At 42.3% G+C, this 20,151-nt stretch overlaps 1 protein-coding gene across 1 annotated transcript in view; it reads right to left on the reverse strand.

The window, feature by feature from the left end:
* Nucleotides 1–222: 222 nt before the first annotated feature.
* The window catches only part of LOC113026171 (scavenger receptor cysteine-rich type 1 protein M130-like), a 58,041-nt gene continuing 38,112 nt past the window's right edge, over nucleotides 223–20,151 (reverse strand). The window contains exons 8-15 of the mRNA XM_026174647.2: nucleotides 10,939–11,214; nucleotides 10,482–10,808; nucleotides 9,582–9,866; nucleotides 4,411–4,716; nucleotides 4,048–4,335; nucleotides 3,505–3,831; nucleotides 1,933–2,024; nucleotides 223–1,853 (exon numbers count right to left, since the gene is read on the reverse strand). Of these exons, the coding sequence (XP_026030432.2) occupies nucleotides 1,707–1,853; nucleotides 1,933–2,024; nucleotides 3,505–3,831; nucleotides 4,048–4,335; nucleotides 4,411–4,716; nucleotides 9,582–9,866; nucleotides 10,482–10,808; nucleotides 10,939–11,214 (2,048 nt within the window). The 3' untranslated portion in view covers nucleotides 223–1,706. The remainder of the gene's footprint in view (nucleotides 1,854–1,932; nucleotides 2,025–3,504; nucleotides 3,832–4,047; nucleotides 4,336–4,410; nucleotides 4,717–9,581; nucleotides 9,867–10,481; nucleotides 10,809–10,938; nucleotides 11,215–20,151) is intronic.

Below are 20,151 nucleotides of genomic sequence, written 5' to 3' on the forward strand. Positions count from 1 at the left end.
ATCTATAATCCAGTTTTGAGATCCCTTCCCAGACGCCTTAAAAGTTATACAACCTATTTAAAATCTAAAACTTAAAATTGTCTGTAGCCTGCTGTTGTTACCACTGTCCTGTTTGAAATGGATACTAACTAGCTAACTGACTGAATGCCCATTAACCTTATAACTGCTGTTGTGTGTGTGTGTGCGCGTGTGTTTGTGTACAGAGAGACAGCCAGGTTCATAATGGATATAAGGAGGTTTTATTTTTTTTAAAAAGAAGCCACATTCAGGTAAAAGTGTAAAATCAAATGATCCGTCAATCAAGAATAATGTTGGATCAGTGTTTCAATGTTTATATCTTTTAATAGATGTTCATGTGGTTTGGTTATTTGCCTTTTGGTTGAAAATACACTGAGAGAGGACTTTTTGTTAGTGATCTTAATAGTATTCTTTTCATATTAATGTAATTTTTCATCTAATTGAATACAATTAGAGCGAGGAAAGAGGGGAACGTGAGGAGAAAGTACAAGGTCAGGAAGAACCAGGTAAGAAAACAGACAGGAAAAGTGACAGGCAAAAAGAGAAAAAACCAGATTTTACTCAAACAATCTGGAAGTTGTGTTCTCCCTATATTAAAGCTGCTGTACAGAATCTGCAAAACAAACTGGGTTGAAACATTTTTGACCCTCTTTAAAAACATTCCAATATAACATTATCATTGATTGGGGAGATTAAAATTAATGATATATTTTTATGTAGTTCAGCCACAACTCTAATAAAACCTCAGCCAGTAATAGGTAGGCCAACTTTTGGACCGTCCAGTTGTCTGTATGACTGCCGCAGTACATACATCACATTTGCACACTATCAGAAAGTGCCAAACAGAGTCCTGGTGGAGTGAGGAGCTGTAAAGAGAAGCAGATGCTCTGTTTATATTCTAAAAATGTTTTAAGCTTGTTTCAAAGATTCTGTACAGCAGCTTTAAATGTTTTCCAAAAGCACACATACACTTATCAGTTTTTCTCAAACTTCTCACAGTGTCAAGCTCTCCTAAGTACCACTATGAAAGAATGAAACCCATAAATCTTACAACACAAAATTAGTATTATTAAATTAGTAAAATTAGTGTCTGCAGTAAAGATTTATTTGTAATAATTTATTCTGTTTTGGGAGTGTTTTTTATGTATCTGTATTATATTATACATACACATTAAAAGTAAATCTCTGTCCAAACAATGCACTCAGTTTACTTTTTACTCACTATGAGCATCACTCATTATTTTCCCCCAGTAATGAAGGTTAGGATATGTATTTTTTTTTTTATTCCGATCCATTCTTCAGTTGCAGCATTTAAATAACCTTGATCAGATTTGATGGTTTTGTTACAGACTTTTCAAAAAAGTGTTTTGCTTTTCTTTCACAAATATGGGGATTAAATTGTGTTAAAATGTATAAAACAGTGATGTCATGTTTTGAGACGAGGACCCAGGCACAGAGAGACTTGATGAATTTAAGAATCTTATGATTTATCTTGCCTGGCTGGGCAGCTCTCTGGGTGCTCAGCACCTCCAAAGCTCTAATCCTAGAATCGCCCCTGGTTTGTTGGATGACATTGTGCTTTCCCCTCTAGTTTTAAATGAAGCAATACATCAGTGAAGTGAGTACACAAGTTTATATTCAATAGAAAACTGTTGTGTTAACTATTATGATAGTCATTTTTCAGAAATTCAATTGGATTTGAGATGAGCTTCTTTGAGGTCCTCCTCTCCTCCCTGGCGACTTTCATCTTCAGCTGATCCTCCTTCTCCGTGATCACTGTAGTTGTAGTAAACCACGTCAGTGTCCTTTCTGCTCAGCGTCTGCTCCCTGCTGGCCTGCAGAGACATCACAGATCAGACTGACTGCATTGATCCTCTTGTCAGTTCATTCTCAGCAACAAAGATGTTTCAGTACCTTCCAGCAGAAATAAAGGGCAGTAATCACAATCAGGAGAATCAGCAGCAGGATGACTCCTGTGATGGTATGAACTGTTGGAGCTGCTGGAGCTGTTGGATGGAACAAAGTTTAATGAGTTCAGTAGTTTAAATTATTACACTGAACCTGAATAAAATATTTGATTGATCTCTGAGAAGAAACAGTCATTTTTACAGCTGTTCAGATATAAGAATAGTAATATAAGAATATGTGAAATGAAATATGTTAATCAGACTAAAAATAGTGATACATCTCTAATTATTTGTTGAAAGTGCAAATATATCTTCATTGAAATATTACAAATATAATTTGAGACACTGTACTGTGGTATAGAAAAAGTATTTGGACAGTTTTGTTTCAGTACACCATCACAGGGGATGTTTAAATGAAATCATCAAGTTTAGCTAAACAGTAAACTAAAGTATTAACCAAGTATTCAATTACAAACACTTTAATCCATATTTTCAGAATGCTCACGAATTGGTCAAATATACGGATTGTTTTTTTATACTCATAATAATCCTTTGCAGTCACTGGCTGCCTGAAGTTGAGGACCTATGAACATCACTCACTAAATCCTGGATCCCCTCCCTGAGATGCTCTGCTTGTGGGTTATTCTGAAAAGTTCCTCTGTTGTGCTGACATTAGGTGGCTGTTTTGGTTGTTAAAGAATCACCCATCTTTTTTCCTTTAGAAACTCTTGGGCTACTTTTTCAGTTTGCTTCGGCTCATTATCCATTTTCACCGTGAAGCACTTTTTGGTTTGTAGGGATTAAGTGAACCTAAACATCAGTCCTGAGACCACTGCGGTTTTGACAAATGAAAACTCTGGAACGCAACATCAGGTGTGGGTCTTCATGCACGCCAGGATGGCCCTATGTATCATAGTAACAAAGTGAGCTATTAGCAGATTAACCCTGGTTCTGGGTCCTGAATGAAGTATCTGAGTCTTAGCTAGGTGTAGGAAGTACACCTGAAAATGGCTGAGGGGTGCATGATAGATGAGATGATGCTTGTATCTTTCTCGCAGTTGACCGCACTCAGAACCAGACTTATCCAGGTGATGAAACATGATCTTTGCTCTAATTATAAGGCTCATACACAAAAATGAGATGCTATAATTTTTCCCGTATGTGAACTTTCCATATAACCTACACACACACTGAGCACGTTAAGTTTTTACAAAAAAAAAAAGTATCCTCAGAAAGCCCACTGTGTGGAAAAAATGGAGAGAACATCAAGCGACGATGAGCTAGTCCTGATCCTGGGTGCATGCCATTCTCAGGAGAAAGCGGCAGCAGGGAGAATTTTCTGGTCTGATCCAGCAGTTGAAGCTTTCATCCATATTTCAGGATTTCAGTGGGGTAGCAGATTTGGGACAACACATGAGAAGGAAGAGATGATTTCAAAGACCTGATTGTGAGCTATTCTGTGACACAACAAACAAGTGTTCCGCCATGTTGAACACTTTGACTGTTTCACTCTCTTCAGTGCCGTGATTGGTCAAATGTGTTTATATGCATCCAAAAAAATCAGAAAACTTCAGCTTACGTGAAACAGCAACAGACAGCTGGCGGCTCTCGGAGGAGAAGTTATGAGAGAAAACGTAGATGTGATAAACACAGCTGTAGTTTCCTTGGTGGGCGGGCACTGCAGCAGGAAACAGGAAGTGGGCAGAGTGATTGACAGCTGGCTGGGTGTAGCTGTATGCCGTGTTGGAGGAGGTGAAGGTGAGCTGGAAGGAACCTCCTGGGTACTGTGGCTGGATAGAGCAGCTGATGGTGAAGTTGGAGCGGCTGGACACCTGAAGCCCCTGCTGCTGGGCCTCAAAGACCCCATCCATGGAGGATGCATGGATGTTTGGCTGAACCAGCAGGTCTGTAAACACACAGATTCTACAAGGTCACCTTACATCAACCTTTCATTCAAACAATGAGCACCAAACACAGAGCATAATGCTTCCTGCAAGTGTGTCCTGGAGGGTCTGAAGCTTTCTCAATCTTTACAATCAAGACCACTAAGCAAACATTATATTCATGACAGAAAGCATGTGACAGGTATAACTGTCATGGATGATGTCAGTGGTGAGCCTACCTGAGCAGGTGAAATTCATAATCATTAAAGAGTATTCTGATGTTACACACTCCCTCAGAGCACATCCAGATTGAACGCAGTCAGGTTTGACTCTCCAAACAGATCTGAGCAAGGACTCATTTCTAGCCTCCACATAATCAAGGGAACCACAGTGCAAATGTTCACAGATAACAGCTGCTTTGCCCAGGATCCACTCAGAAGCTTCCACTGGTCTCCAATCTCCCAGTTTTAGCTCCAGTGATCCTGCACAACGACTGGCTCCTCCCACCAACCTGAGATCATGAGGCTCTAACAGAAAGTAGAGAGTCATCAGTAAAAGAATAAACAAGTTTGACCACATCAAAGCTGCAGCTCCTCTTCTACCTGAGCAGGTGAGTCCAACAGCTTTGCCAGGTGAGCAGCTGTTTCTAGCTGAGCCTGAGCTTCTACAGTCCAGGAGAGCAGACTCATGGCCTCCACACTGCAACTCTTTGCTCCACACTGGAGCCTCCACTTCTCCATAGAGCGCCCCCTGGAGGACCGAAGGAGGCCCACAGCCGAGCTCCCTACAGACCACCTCTGCATCCTGCTGGTCAAAGTCAGCTTCACACACTGAGGACCAGCTCTGGTTAGACTTCACCTCCAATCTGCCTGAACACAGACTGGAACCATTCAGCAGCCTGACAGAGTCTGGAGACATCAGAGAAGATCAAACAGAGAGATCAGAGACAGCAGACACACAAGAAAAATATTTTTTTCTGAGACTAACTTGGAGGTTTTGTGACTGTGGGAGGAAGGCAGAGTAGCCACAGAGATACAGAGAGAAGGAACAGACAACCTCTGCATGGAAGTAGATCAACCTGGATTTGACTGGTGGTACTTTCACAGTTATATGGTGTGAAAGCACCAATAGAAAAAGGAGAACACTTAAAAAGATACTTCTTATGGGGGAATAACCTCAGCTAAGATGTAGGGCTGGGCGATATGACCCAAAATTCATATCTCGATATTTTTTAGCTGGATGGCGATATAAGATATATATCTCGATATATTTTTTAAGCCATAAAGTAAGAACAAAAAGAGAGTTCTTAGTCAAAGCTGTGTCCCAGATGTCACACAGGCACTTTTATTAACATACAGCACAGATGTACATGAAAAATTACTCAAAATTAAATTATGAGCATTCATTAAATAAAAATGCTCCATAAATAAAAGAAAACAAGGTTGTTTTTGTGCTAAACAAAGAGCTCACAATTGTGCAGTCAAAATGTAAACTAAAAGATGCTGAGCGTAATAACAAAGACAGACAGATTTCACAGCTGCTCTGTTCCCAAGTTTTACTGTGTGACTGACAGCCTGGAGTTTGAAATCCGCTTCATAACCACGTCTCTTACAGGTGCCATTTATGGTCCTTATACACACACAATATGGTAATATTACGTTGATGCACAGTACGTATCACTCCGCGAAGCTCCTCGGTAGCCGTAATGCGCCGACAATCCATCAAGTGCTGCAGCTTCGTAGTTTACCAAAGTCGTACTAAAACATTTTTTGACAGATTGCTGAGCGCCGTGTTCCACATAAAATCGGTTCGCGGCCATCAAGCACAACCAGAATTCATACATAAGGCGCGCTATCAACTTTTGAGAGAATGAAAGGATTTTAGGGTTAGCTCGTTAGCGCGGTTAGCTCGTTAACACGTTGACGCCGTCCAGCCCCACGCATGGGGCGATGCGCAGTAACTCGTTAACGGAGATTTGCCGTGTCCATCTTGTCGCTGCCTGCACGTGAAGCGATGGGGGAGGAGGGGGAGTTGTCTTCAGTGAAGGCGAGGCGGAGTAACGTTGCGTAGAGACAAAAGTGGACGAAAGAGAGGCAAACTTGCGGCTCCACAACTATAATTATAACGTAACATAGACTATATCGATATAAAGGATATTGTCACATCTTATATCTCGTATAAAAATATATCGATATGTTTTAAAAACTCGATATATCGCCCAGCTCTACTAAGATGAACACTTCTGCTACCATTAGCCAAGTCTGATATCAATGTCACTAATCAACTTTTTATGGTAAATAAAAAGTTAACTATTGACCACTCCTACTGCAGCGCTCAATATGTACAATGCTTGAATATTTGCAATGATCTATTTACAAACTATTTACAAAAAAAAATAGTGATATGAATTCAGTTTAGGCACCCTTGATAATTTTCATGATTTTTCTTCATAAACCATTGGTTGTTTGGATCAGCAATTTCATTTAAGTATATCTTATAGCAGATGAACACAATGATATTTGAGAAGTGAAATGAATATAGGATTTACAGAAAGTGTGCCATAGTTACTTAAATGAAATTAGGCAGGTGTATTGGCACCCCAACAGAAAAATTAGATCAATATTTAGTAGATCCTCCTTTTGAAAAAATTACAGCCTCTAAATGTTTCCTACAGCTTCCAATGAGAGTTTGGATTCTGATTGAAGGTATTTTGGACCACTCTTCCTTACAAAACATAACCAGTTCAGTCAGGTTTGATGGTTTCCGAGCAAGGAAAACCAGGGGGTTGGGAAGCGCATCTGTAACCAGAAGGTCGCCGGTTTGATTCCCGGGCTCTCTGTCCTGGTTGTTGTGTCCTTGGGCAAGACACTTTACCCTACCGCCTGCTGGTGTTGGCCAGAGGGGCTGATGGTGCGATATGGCAGCCTCACTTCTGTCAGTCCGCCCCAGGGCAGCTGTGGCTACAACCGTAGCTTGCCTCCACCAGTGTGTCAATGTGAATGAATAGTGGTATTGTAAAGCACTTTGGGTGCCTTGAAAAGTGCTATATAAATCCAATCCATTATTATTATTATTACTTTAAGTCACGCCATAGATTTTCAATGCTATTCAGGTCTGGGGACTGAGATCCCAGAACGTTGTACTTGTTTCACTGCATGAATGCCTTAGTGGATTTTGAGCAGTATATGGGGGCCGTTGTCTTGTTGAAATATGCAGCCCTGGTGCATCTTCAACTTTGTGATTGATTCTTGAACATTGTTCTCAAGAATCTGCTGTTATTGACTGGAATCCATGCGACCCTCAACTTTAACAAGATTCCCAGTACCTGCACTGGCCACACAGCCCCACAGCATGATGGAAGCACCACCAAATTTTTTTCTTGGGATGCTGTGTTGTTTCCACCATGCATAGCACCTCTTGTTATGTCCAAATAACTAAATTTTAGTTTCATCACTCCACAGCACCTTATTCCAAAATGAAGCTGGCTTGTCCAAATGTGCTTTAGAATACCTCAAGAGACACAGTTTGTGACATGTGCGCAGAAAGGGCTTCTTCTGCATCACTCTCCCATACAGCATCTCCTTGTGCAAAGTGCGCTAAATATTAGAACGATGCACAGTGACTCCATCTGCAGCAAGATGATGTTGTAGGTCTTTGGAGCTGGTCTGTAGGTTGACTGTGACTATTCTCACCATCCTCCACCTCTGCTTATCTAAGATTTTCCTTGACCTGCCTCTTTGGGCCTTAAACAGAACTGTACCTGTGGTCTTCCGTTTCCTCACTATGTTCCTTATAGTGGAAACTGACTGCTGAAATCTCTGAGATAGCTTTTTGTATCCTTCCCCTAAACCATGATGTTAAAGAATGTTGGTTTTTAGGTCATTTGAGAGTTGTTTTGAGGCTCCCATGTAGTCACTCTTCAGAGAAGATGTAGAGGAGAAAAACCTGCAATTGGCTACCTTAAATACCCTTTCTCATGATTGGATTCACCTGTGTATGTAGGTCAAGGGTTAGTGAGCTTACCAAACAAATTTTGTCTTCCAATAATTAGTGCTAAAGATATTTAAGTCAATAAAATGACAAGGGTACCCAAATTTACGCACCTGCCTAATTTAGTTTAAGTAACTATTGCACACTTTCTGTAAACCCTATAAACTTAATTTCACTTCTCAAATATCATTGTGTTCATCTGCTACATGATATATTTAAATGAAATTGCTGATCCAAACAACCAATGATTTATGAAGAAAAATCATGAAAATTATCAAGGGTGCCTAAACTTTTGCATACCACTGTATATCTTACATTGAGAAGGCTATTTGTTTTGGTTTTTTTTGGCAATTCAGATCAGCCAGATGACCAGACAGACAGTTGATGCAGAGTAACTTATAAATATTTGTATTTTTATTATGTTTATGGATATTCCCTTTGAGGTCTGGAATAATATCGTCTGTTGTGAAAATTCTCAGCCTTAAACATGCACAATGGGAACCATAGAGAGAACATTATGGGGATGGAATGTATGTGCAAATGTGTCTGCATAATGAGAATATATATCGTTTATTTTTCCTTGTAAAAAGTCTCATTAACATTAAAGGTCTCTTAAATGGAGACCTGGCTATGCAGGAAAAGTCATGGTCAACTTTATTTACATAGCACATTCCAAACGCCCCATGCTGCACAAAGTGCTTTTCAAACTGAAATGTAACTAAAATAAGTAAATTGAACAACAATGATGCAATAAAATATAAAACAGAAGGAATAATACAATAGGACAATAAAATAAACTAAAACAACAATAACTAGGACTGTTAAAAGAAAACATGTTTCAGTCAACCTGCGCTAAAAGCCAGACCATAAAAATGTGTCTTCAATACAGATGTAAAATGTTCCAGCATTTATACAAATCTAACAGTTAGAGGCAGACTATTCCAGAGTCTGGGACCTGCCACAGAGAAGGCTCCATCACCACAAGATCTAAGTTTAGACTGTGGAATGAATAGCATTGGATTTTAACCGTACCTCCTGGTTCTTTTTGGAGCAAAAATAAATAGACACTCAGAAAGGTAAGAGAGGGCTCAGCCATTTACTGATTTAAAAACAAAGAGTAATATTTTAAATTGGACCCTGTAAGAAACAGGAAGCCAATGTAGAGAAGCCAACACTGGGGTTATATGCGCCTTTCATTTTGTACCAGTCAGCGGAGGAGCAGCTGCACTTTGGATCAACTGCAGATGATAAATAGAAGCCTGGTCTAAACCAAAGTACAGAGGATTAAAGTTGTCTAGTCTGCAAGTAATTAACAGATGACTAACACGTTCAAAGACACAAGCTGGCAGGTATGGCTTTACTTGGCTAGCGGTCTCAGATGAAAAAAGCTAGATTCGACTAATGCGCTCACCTGTCTACACAGTCTAAAGGAACCCTCAAGGCACACACCGAGGTTTTTAACATTTGTCTAGAAACTAGCATTAGCATTCAAATACATTGACAAGTTCAAATGAGGAGTATTTGGAGGTGCTCTGGAAAACAAAGGCTGTGTCGGGGTGAAGGTAATAATGAACCCTGGCTAAGCTGAGCTGTTAACACTTGTGGCCAGTCAGTCACTCGGGGATGTGACAGTGGCAACCAAAGAAGCTGCTGCTGGTTGTTCCACTGGACTCCTGAAGCTCTGCTTTGCCAGGCTGATGAAGATTGTCTGCCAGTCTAGGTGATTTATGCGTCTACCTGACACATTACTATCAGTGTAATGTGATCATATTGATAGGCTTACCTGAGCACGTGAGATACAGAGAGAAGGAAGACAACCTAAGTTGTAAGCATTCTTTTATAGCTGATCCAGACTCAATGCAGCCGTCTTGGATCTTCCACACAGATTTCTCTGTGGAATCCTCTCGCCATTCTACTGAAATAGCAGAGCCACAATCCAGATGTTCACAGATAACAGATGCTGCCTTTATGGTCCAGTCAGAGCTATCCATTGGTCTCCACACACCCAAATGTTTCAATTCCAGCGTTCCTGCACAGCGACTGGGTCCTCCTACCAAGCTGACAAACTCTGAGCAGAAAGCAGAGTGTCATAAGGAAAGAAGTAAAAAGATTTTTGAAAAGATTTTAATACTTGACTGCTGATGGCACTTCTGTAAATCATCACTCCTCTCTGAATACTTCTTGTAGCTGTAGTACTGAAGTATAGTTTAGGATTTTGAATAAAGCTCAGCTGAGGACTGAACTCTCTCTCTCTGCTTGGTTAGTAAGAAATTTTTATTTCAGCCTTGAAACATCTCAGTAACCTGACTCTGGCCTTTTTTTAATTTGTTTTTTAGTGGTCAGTGAGATGCATATGAGAAACACAAGTCCGCAGACTGCATATACAGAGTTAGTGGAACGGGAAGCAGGACAACCAGTAAACTTAAAGACAACCGTTACAGGAGTGCAAAAATCATAATCTGTCATTTTCATGTGTAAAAAAAACAACAACAAACTACTATATATGCGATCTTGTTTCCAATGAGTGTTAAGTTAATTACTAATGCATGTGATACAACAATGTTTTCTATTGACATTTATACACTTTCTATAATCTTAGTCACATAGGATGTTTCCAGATAATTTTCAGTAAGTTTAGATTGATATTTTTTCCAGACTGATATTTCATCATCTCTCAGCTTACCTGAGACAGTGACAGGCAGCAGGTGGCTCTCAGCAGTGAAATTATGAGAGAAAACGTAGATGTGATAAACACAGCTGTAGTTTCCTTGGTGGGCGGGCACTGCAGCAGGAAACAGGAAGTGGGCAGAGTGATTGACAGCTGGCTGGGTGTAGCTGTACGCTGTGTTGGTGGAGTTGAAGGTGAGCTGGAAGGAGCCTCCTGGGTATTGTGGCTGGATGGAGCAGCTGATGGTGAAGTTGGAGTGCCTGGATACTGTAAGCCCCTGCTCCTGGGCCTCATAAACCCCATCCATGGAGGATGCCTGGATGATGGGCTGAACCAGCAAGTCTGTAAAGACAGTTGATTATTTAAGGTGAAGCAGGTGATTTCTGTCATTTCTTCGGAGAACTTAAAACTTAAAGAGGGAGGATTACCCTGAAATTCTGGCTGTCATATATGATGTCACACATGATCTTACCTGAGCAAATGAGATCCAGGGTGTAGTTGGAGGCTTTTGGTGCTGCACACTCACTTCGAGTAGTTCCAGACTGAAAACAGTCAGAGCTGATCCCCAGCACATCTGCAGGTGAGGACTTCGGTCTGATTACAGCAGAAACAGCAGATCCACAGTCCAGATGTTTACAGAGAACAGCTGCTTTCCTGAGGTCATAGTCAATTGCTGGTCTCCATTCTCCTTGATGTTTCAGCTCCACTGTTCCTACACAGCGACTGGCTCCCCCCAACCTGACAGACTCTGAAGAGAAACAGATCTGATACATTTGAACTGATATTTTCCTCTTTATATAACAAGGTTACTGTGAGAAAAAAAAGATTACCATCAGACTTAGAAGAGAGAACTAATTTGTAATAACCATCATTAACCCCAAAAAGTTCACTCTGTTCATCTGGACTTAGCATTTTCAGTGGGAGAAACATTTCAACACTCATCCAATTGGCTTCTTTAGTCTCAGCTGATTACAGGTTCCTCCAATCTTATAAACATTACATTTGCACAATGACTGAAACTAGCCAATTAAATGAACAATGGGCTGTTAGTTTACGATCATTATCCTCCTAAGACCCGAACTCTTTCATGCATGCATTTTTCATTTTTCTTTGCTTTTTGGGTTGATTGGGACCTGATCAATGTAAAAATAAAGAATTACCAGATTTTTTTCCCCTAATTTTTGTTTCTGAGAAAAATAAGATCCACATATGAGGACATTTGTTTTAAATTTTGATTGAACAGTGGCAGTATAATTTCCTCATAAGTGGATATCCGGCCCTGGTAGAGAAAAATTAAGTATTTTGGTCTAGACATCCCAAAATGTGATGTCCAGAAATGTGGACGCCAGGTCCTAGGAGGTTAATATGCAAATTGTCCTGATCATTGATCAACAACCACTGATCAAAGACCATTGATCAATGACAATTGCTTAATGATAAGGAGTATCATTCACAGAGAGTTGGGGAATTGCTGCAAAGTGTTGAAAAGGCTGCCGACTGTGAGTGAGAGCGCCCTTGTAGTGAGAGAGCACAGTTGCGCTATTAGGCACATGGTAGAGCACGGAGGTTAAGCTAACATGTAGGAAGAGACAACTTGCAAACTGATTCGACAGTGGATTGCTATGCAGATTGTGGTTTGTTTGCGTGGCTAAAGAACTGTGAGTCGACACTGATTCCTGGCCTCTTTGACTCCCAGCTCATCATCATTGAGTGCACATCATTGAAAGAGTGTCTACTGGTATGTAGGTAGGCGTAAATAGACTGTGCAGCAAGAATCAAGACAACAATTAAGGGCATACAACAATTAAGGGCATAAAATGTAAGAACATAGAACATAAAATCAGTCTCTATGCGGATGATGTGTTGCTTTTTCTGCAAAACACACAAACCAACCTCTCTGAGGTAATTACTCTAATAAACTGGTTTTCAAGAGTTTCAGATTATTCAATTAACTGGCCAAAATCTACAGTTCTCCCCATTAACTGCTCCTTCCATAATTCTTCCTCTGCCCCACTGCAATCCGGAAATATTAAATATTTAGGTATTAATGTTTCTCCTAAGCTTTCAGACTTAACTAAATTAAACCACATCCCACTTCTAAAGAAAGTAGAAGGCGATCTGACTAGATGGAAATCTTTACCCATATCACTCATGGGAAGGGTCGCTACTATAAAAATGATGATCTTGCCAAAAATAAATTACTTATTTTTGATGATCCCTAACAAACCATCACAAGATTGGTTCAGATCTCTGGATTCATATATTTCCAAATTCCTTTGGAAAGATAAACCCCCGCGTATCAGCTTAAAAACGCTACAAAGAACCAAGGATAGAGGAGGATTAGATCTGCCTAATTTTCACCAATACTTCTTAGCCAACAGGCTTCAGTTCATCTCAGAATGGTCAAAACATACCTTCTTAGATGAGCCCTGGCTAGATGTTGAACAGGCACTACCATTTATTAGCTCAAACATCAAAAGACATGAATGCTTTAAAAGTATCAACATCAGCTTCTCTCTGACAGCATGGTGGGAGTTTCTAAAAATAACGGAGTCTTCATTAATCCCATGCAAACGTACACCTATCTGGAATAACCCTGACATATTACAAAACAATAATATGATTAATTTCCCAGAATGGAGTTGTAAAGGAATTAAATACTTAGAACATATATTAGAGGGAACAGAATTTATTCCATTTGACAGACTAGTTGCACAATATGGGATCAACAAGAAAAGATTTTTAGAATATCAACAAATTAAATCCATAGTAAAAAAGAAATTTAACCTCAGTCAAGTTGAATTACAAACACCACCAAGTGCGGCACATTTCCTTACTCTTAAATCCCCAAATTATTATCTAAAATATACAGAACACTTTCTAAATTAGATGAATCAATATCCCTTCCTATTGCAAAGTGGGAAACAGATTTATCAGTCAGCTTAGACCAAAACTTCTGGTCTCAGGTATGCTTAAAAACCTTTAAATTGATTAAAAATCCCAGTCTGCAATTAATACAATACAAAATACTACATAGAGTGCACTATACAGGTCATCGGATGTTCAAGATGGGCTTTACATCTTCCAACAACTGCTCACACTGTCAAGGCAATACACCAGACAATTACATTCACGCTCTTTGGTTCTGTCCACCAGTGCAGAAGTTTTGGCGCGAGATATGTGAAGACTTATCAAAGTGTCTGAAATGTAACATTCCAACTTCCCCCTTAGTGTGTTTACTGGGCAGCTTAGATAATGTCACTTCAGAAAAGAATATAGCCCATATGGTTTTCACTGCCCTATGCATAGCCAAGAAAACTGTCCTCATGAACTGGAAAAATAAAAACAATCTTAATTCTAACCAATATAGAAATTATCTATTAGATTACATTAGTCTTGACACAGCCTCTGCCACCACATCAGATCAATTGCTCTGGGCTCCTTTGATCAGCTCCATCACTTAGTGGGGGTGGGGGGTCATAGTTTGGTCCCGCCTTCACTGTTGTGATTGGTGTGGGGGTAGGGACAGGCTTAGGGCGTCGGGGGGTTCCCCGGAGGCATCTTCCTTGGGGGACTCAACCCGGGGTAGCGGTCATGTCCGGTTGGGGGCTCTTTTGGCTCTCGGGTGACTGTTTCCTCGTGGCTGCGTGCAGCGGGGCTAGGGGAGGGTCTGTGCTGACGGACGTGGGTTACTGACCTGGTAGCCTGGCTGCCCCTGGGTGGGTCCGGGATGGGCGTGAGGTTCTGAGGGCGCTCCGTCTCTGGGCTGGGGCCCTGGCCGGGCCTCGGGGCCTTGGGTCCTGGTTTGTGTGTTGCCGAGGTTGTGGGCGGGTGGGTGCATGGTGGCCCATCCCTGGCGCAGGGTGCCGCCGGTGCGTCGAGCCACCTGGGGGGCTCTTCAACTGGTGGGGGAGATTGTCACACCTTGCAGGAGCTTTCCTCTCCTCAGGAACTCTCTGCAGGAGGGGGAGATACAGGAGAGGTGGAGGAAGATCTCAGCCTGGGTGTCTATTGTCTCATGTAGTCTGGAAGATGAGTGGATGGTGTGGTGGGTGCAGTTTTCTCTGTGGTGGGGTTGGGTGGACTGTCCCGGGCTCTGTGGGGCCGGGGGGCGCTGCTGCGCTGGGCCCCGGTCTGGATTGGCCTGCACCCCCTTTCCCTGGCGGGTCGCAGAGTATGGGAGTGCCTACTGGGGTCAGCGGGGGAGCTGGCCCCAGGGAGGGGTCACCTGCCCCTCCCTTCCTTCCCTCCCCATCTCCAGCTGCCTCCCTCTTCCCGCTCCACCACAACCACCCACACATGCAGGGCCTTGGAGTAGGGGTATGTCACCAGGGTGCAGAGGAGGCTACCCCCCCCTCTGTCCCCTTCTGGCTGCCTCTGCCTCAACTTAGACATTCACATTACTCACACTCTCATTACACATACATATAGGATCTTGGGGGTGGGCATGATACACGGAGTCCAAATTACCATCAGGGTGTACACCTCACCCCTGGCGTCGTTGCCCACCTCTCAATTTTGAATACACGTAGACATTGAGGGCTAGCAGGAGGGACTATGCGCTTACCTGCTGCTCTCTGGCAGGTAGCTCCATGCCCTCCTGGGTTTTAATTGCACCTTAGAACACACATGCATCAACACTACAATGAGCGGGTGGAGGGAGGTTTGGAGTAAGTGCATATGAGAGCATGAGGGTGGGAATGGATGTTTGTATCTGTGTGTGCCTGTATGTCTGTGTCTATATGTCAGGTTGGGTATCAGACGCCACCTCTCTGGGGACATCTCAGGCCCTCCAAGGTTTGGAGGCCTATCTCCACCCACCACCACTTCCCCTGCCAGTGGCGGACTCCCTCAGGTGTCGGTGCGTTGGTGGTTCTTTGTGTCTGGGGGTGGGCGTCCGGGTACACACCGGCTCACTCCTTGGCGGCCGCTTATCGGGGCCTGGAGCCTGGGGCTCGCTCGGGCCACTTCGGAGGTGGGGTGCCCCCGGCCTCTCGGCCTGGGGCTTGGTCACTCAGGCACAGCTGGCTGCCAGCGGAGCTCACGGGCGTGTCACTGCAACTCCCCCTGGCTTCTGCTCCGCGGCTGCTGAGTGAGCCCTCATCTGGGACTCTCCTCAGCTCTTACTGGGACAGTGGCGCAGCTGCCCCTCTGTTGGTCTTCCTTGGTCTCTTGTGTTCTGGGGGCCTCTGGATGTCTGCTTCATACCCTGGAGGACGGGGCTGTGGCTCCCCACACTCCCTAGCAGATCGTTACATGGAGAAACCTTTGGAATGCAAGCATGCTGATCCACACAGGTATGCACACAGGTGTACACACGGGTATTCACAGACGCGGACTACAGCTTTCTTGGCTGCTGCCTCAAAGCACATTGTGTGCTGTCTATCTTGCGTGCTGCACAATATCGTTTATTATTTAGTATCTACTGATATCTACTGCTAGCTAGTTTATTGTGATGGTGCCGTTTTTTTAATTATGTTGCTCTTTGTTGTTTGCTTTCTCTTCTGTTTTTTTTCTCCATACAGGTGACCCAGGTGTTTTGTTTTTTTTGTTTGTTTTTTTTTTCTTTCTTCCCCCCCTTCTCACCGTCTCTTCTCCCCTTTGGTTTTCTTTCTTTCTCTCCCTCTCTTTCTTTCATTCTTTCTCCCTGTCCTATCCCCCAGTCATGTCTGTCCCGTTTGTAGCAACTGAAAATAAAATAAATTCATAATTACAATAAAGGTCAATCAAATGGAGCAATATGGCAAGGCCATGATGATCCACTTGGTGAAATAAATCCGCTTGGCATCTTTCTTGGCCTTAAGACAACAATTCTGATGGCTAAAGATCCAAACGGGACACAAAAAAAAAAAAAAAAAAAAAAAAAAGAATCAAGACAAGCCTCATTAAATTCTTATTAAGTTTTATTATTTTCATTCTAAGTGCTTATTTTTATTAGGTGTTGATGAAGTAGAAAATCTCTATTAGGAGGAAGGAAGCTAAGCCATATTTTTTTAAAAATGGGAGGTGGAACTCTCCTTATCAGACCAAGTATTTCCAGAAAAAGCAACTTCCCTTCAACCTTGATCAAGAACACTAAGCATAACACTGACGCAAATATACAAGTGTGGAAATAAATAAAGCCTTCATCAAAAAAATTGAAATTCATGAGAAAAAAACACACAAAAAGGATATTTGAAAAAATGTGATGACAATGGGAAATTTTTATATCAGTAATGCACCCATTGATGTTTAAAGTGTTTCCTTATTCAATTTATCTAGAATTAGCCCCTATTGCAAACTGCGATGCTCCTCTCACGTGGTTTGAATCTTTACTGTGAGGAAGAGTCTGAAAAGTTAGATTAACTATATTTAAATTTTGCTTATAGGACATTGTCAATAATCTGACATTTGAGAAAGGAACTGAAGCTAGTTTCTTTTAGATGTTTCAAGAAGTTCACTTATTTTTTTCATACCAACAGACAACAGTACAATCCACGCAGAACCTTCTCAAAAGGCACAGTCCATTCACACATACTGCCCAATAACTATAAATGAACTACTTATATTTTAATATTTTGGAGAAACAAAAAAGGTAGAAACTTTTCTTCTAGTAATTAGCAGCAGACCAGACCTTCCTCTGCCCAGTTATCTCCTCTTGCTCAATTAGAGGGGCACCAAGGTATTGCTAAGCCTCCTCAGAAAAATGATTAGGCTTAGCAATATCTCCAGCATATCCAGGTCTGCCCAGGGCCTCCTCTCGAGGGTACATGCCTACACCTCACTTACGGGACATCCGGTATGTATCCTCATCAGATGCCCAAAGGCTAACCAAGCCTCATAGGTATCATTCTTCAGGTTGATGGTTCTTTTCATCTCCAGTCTCCACCATCTAGTTCAGGGCTTACCACCATGTAAGGTTGGTGCAGAGGGCTGCACGCTACAGCTCTCTACACATCCTCAACAAGAGTTGCAGAATATTCATTTAGACTCAGTGTTCCCAGCTTTGTTTGGAAGGCTGTTGAAGTTCTAATCGAGGTGGGACCTGAAGATCTTGTGGACTGGGGCCTCTGTCAGATGCTCCCAATGCTCACTATTAGGGATGGGTACCGATATCCGGTGCCATTATGGTAGTAACCAGACCGAAAAGCAGCGCACATTTTGGTGCTTTATTTTTCTTGAGATGTCACACACTTTGAATTCTAGCCAATCATTTTACCTTTCCAAGGATAGTAGGCGGGCCCAGGTACGTACGTTCTTTTAGAGCAGAGCTACAGATTAAAAATGCCCAAGGCGAAGCGGTCAAATTCTGGCTGTACTTCACAGCAAAAGATGCAAACTCAGCAGCCTGCAACAAGTGCTTTAAGGTGATACTGTGCAAAGGAGGTAACTCCTCGAATCTGATGAATCACCTGGCGACGTATAGCATTTTGTTAAAAGCCGAGAAATGCGCCGTATTTGATAGCTTGCTGCGAGACCTCACGCCGTGCACATCTACTGCGGGTGGGTTGCCTGTTATCGGACCCAGAGTTAGCAACATCCCCCCAAAAACCCGAAGAGTAGAGTCCTGGCCCGTAGCCCTGCCAATGTAGCAGAAATGATGCACGGATGATGACGGCAAAACAGCTGTTCTTCTCTGGGTGAGTAGCTTAATGTTGTTCGTATGTAAGCTAACCACGTTATTACATTAATGCACGTAAGGTGAACTAGCAAACACCGTCGTAGTTACATGCGGCTGTCTTCTTGTTTGATGGCAGATACTCCCTTCACACTGGCCAAAAAGGCTAAAATGACCAAAGAAAAAGAGGAAAACAGCTAAACATGAGAGGTTTTTGGACAAAGTTTGTGTTGATTGATTAAGCACTGCTTCCAGCCAAGAGTGATACCATAAATCCCCTATAGCTACAGAAGAGGCTAGCATTGTTATCTTTTTACAAAAAAACCCAGCTGAACATGAGAGGTTTTTGGACCAATTTTGTGTTCTCCATTCTTTAAGCACCAGTTTGAGCACCATTTAAGCACCGGCACTGTTTCAAAAGTACCGGTTTGGTACTGGTATCGGATAAAACCTAAACAATACCCATCCCTACTCACTATACATTTAGCCAGTCTAGGCATGTCCAGTACCCACCTTTGCCGAACTCCTCTCTTTACCTGAGTGTACAGAACATACAGCGGCAGATCTGATGATACCATTACAAAACTAATCATTGACCTGTGACATAGCGTGTGCTTGTGCCAAGTGCACCTACAGACATCCTTATGTTCCTAACATTGTGTTTGTTATAGACAAATTAATTTGTGCAGAAGTTCAGTAACTGAATAACACTTGGGTTCAAATCCGACAGGTCGCTTTTCTCAGTCACACACACGCATGCACTAACACATCCTCCAAATACACACACCCATATTTGCTCAATTGCGGTTTATTTCACACCTCAAACATTTAGTAAACAATTAAGCAAATACAAGTAATCTGCAGGTAGTAAGAAAATAAACTACTAACTCTTTTACACTACGTCCGCACCTACACGGGTATTTTTGAAAACGCAGCTGTTTCGTCCACACGTAAATGGCATTTTGAATCACCGAAAATGGAGATTTTTTAAAACTCATTTTTTGCGTTTATGTGTGGACGAGGAATACAGAGTTCGTCATGCAACTTTAAAGGTATGTGCCTGTCAGGAGTAGTTAGTCATTACAACAAGTGTTTGTGAACTAAAAATCAAGAATGTGGGATCCTGTTTGTCTGTGATTTGGAGAGCCCAGCACGTGCTCCCAACAAAAGAAAGACCAATTCTGCACAACTACCTCGGCACTTGTGCAGGTGAAACCAAAGGGCAGACATGCTTCACCATATTTTCTAGTCTTTGGCTTAGAAAGAAGTTGGTTTGGAAACATATTCCGCGATGCTTCATCTCCTGCTTTGCGTTTGTGTAGGCGCCCCATGCTAGCAGTGTCCAAGCATTGTTTGTTTGTTTTTTTCCCTTTTCATGCCGCGCCCCCCCTGCAATGGCTCTGCACTCACCCCTAGGGGGCGGGCCCCACACTTTGGGAAGGTCTGGCTTAGGCTGCTGCCCCTATGACCCAGTTCCAGAGAAGGAAAAGAAAATCATTCATCAAAAACAGGTCAGACACCCTTGGTGCAAACCCAGGTGAAAGCAAAACTTTGTTACATTTTGTTGAAGCTGCACTGGAAGGAAACGAAGTGAAGCTACCGCCATATTTAAGGGACTATTTCAGCTTGAAGTTTAAGAAATGCAGCAGCTTTATTAGGCAGTGTAAGCTGTTTTTTCCAAGGGGACTGAACTAGCACCTTATAAAACTTCTGACTTCAAACCTGTGCCAGCATATAAAGGTAAGGTAAATGATACTTGTGTCCTAGGCGTTAAAAAAGAATGTTCATAGTACAGTTTCTAGGTTAAATTAGCAAAAAAGACACTGGCGATGACGTTGCTAATAGTGCTGGGCAGTGGCGGTCCTAGCCTTTTTGGCGCCCTGGGCGAACCCCCCCCCCCCCCCCCCCACACACACACACACACACAAAACATGTTAAGGATTGTACATTAACATAAAACTGTTGTCGGAACCATACTGAATTTCACCAGAGAAACATACACACACACACATATGAAGAGAGAGAGAGTATGCATAGTATGCAAACGGCTACCAACCACGTCATACAATGAGTACAGGACAAATCAAC

Source organism: Astatotilapia calliptera, chromosome 7 (assembly GCF_964374335.1).
Source record: "Astatotilapia calliptera chromosome 7, fAstCal68.1, whole genome shotgun sequence".
NCBI classification, from domain to species: Eukaryota; Metazoa; Chordata; class Actinopteri; order Cichliformes; family Cichlidae; genus Astatotilapia; species Astatotilapia calliptera.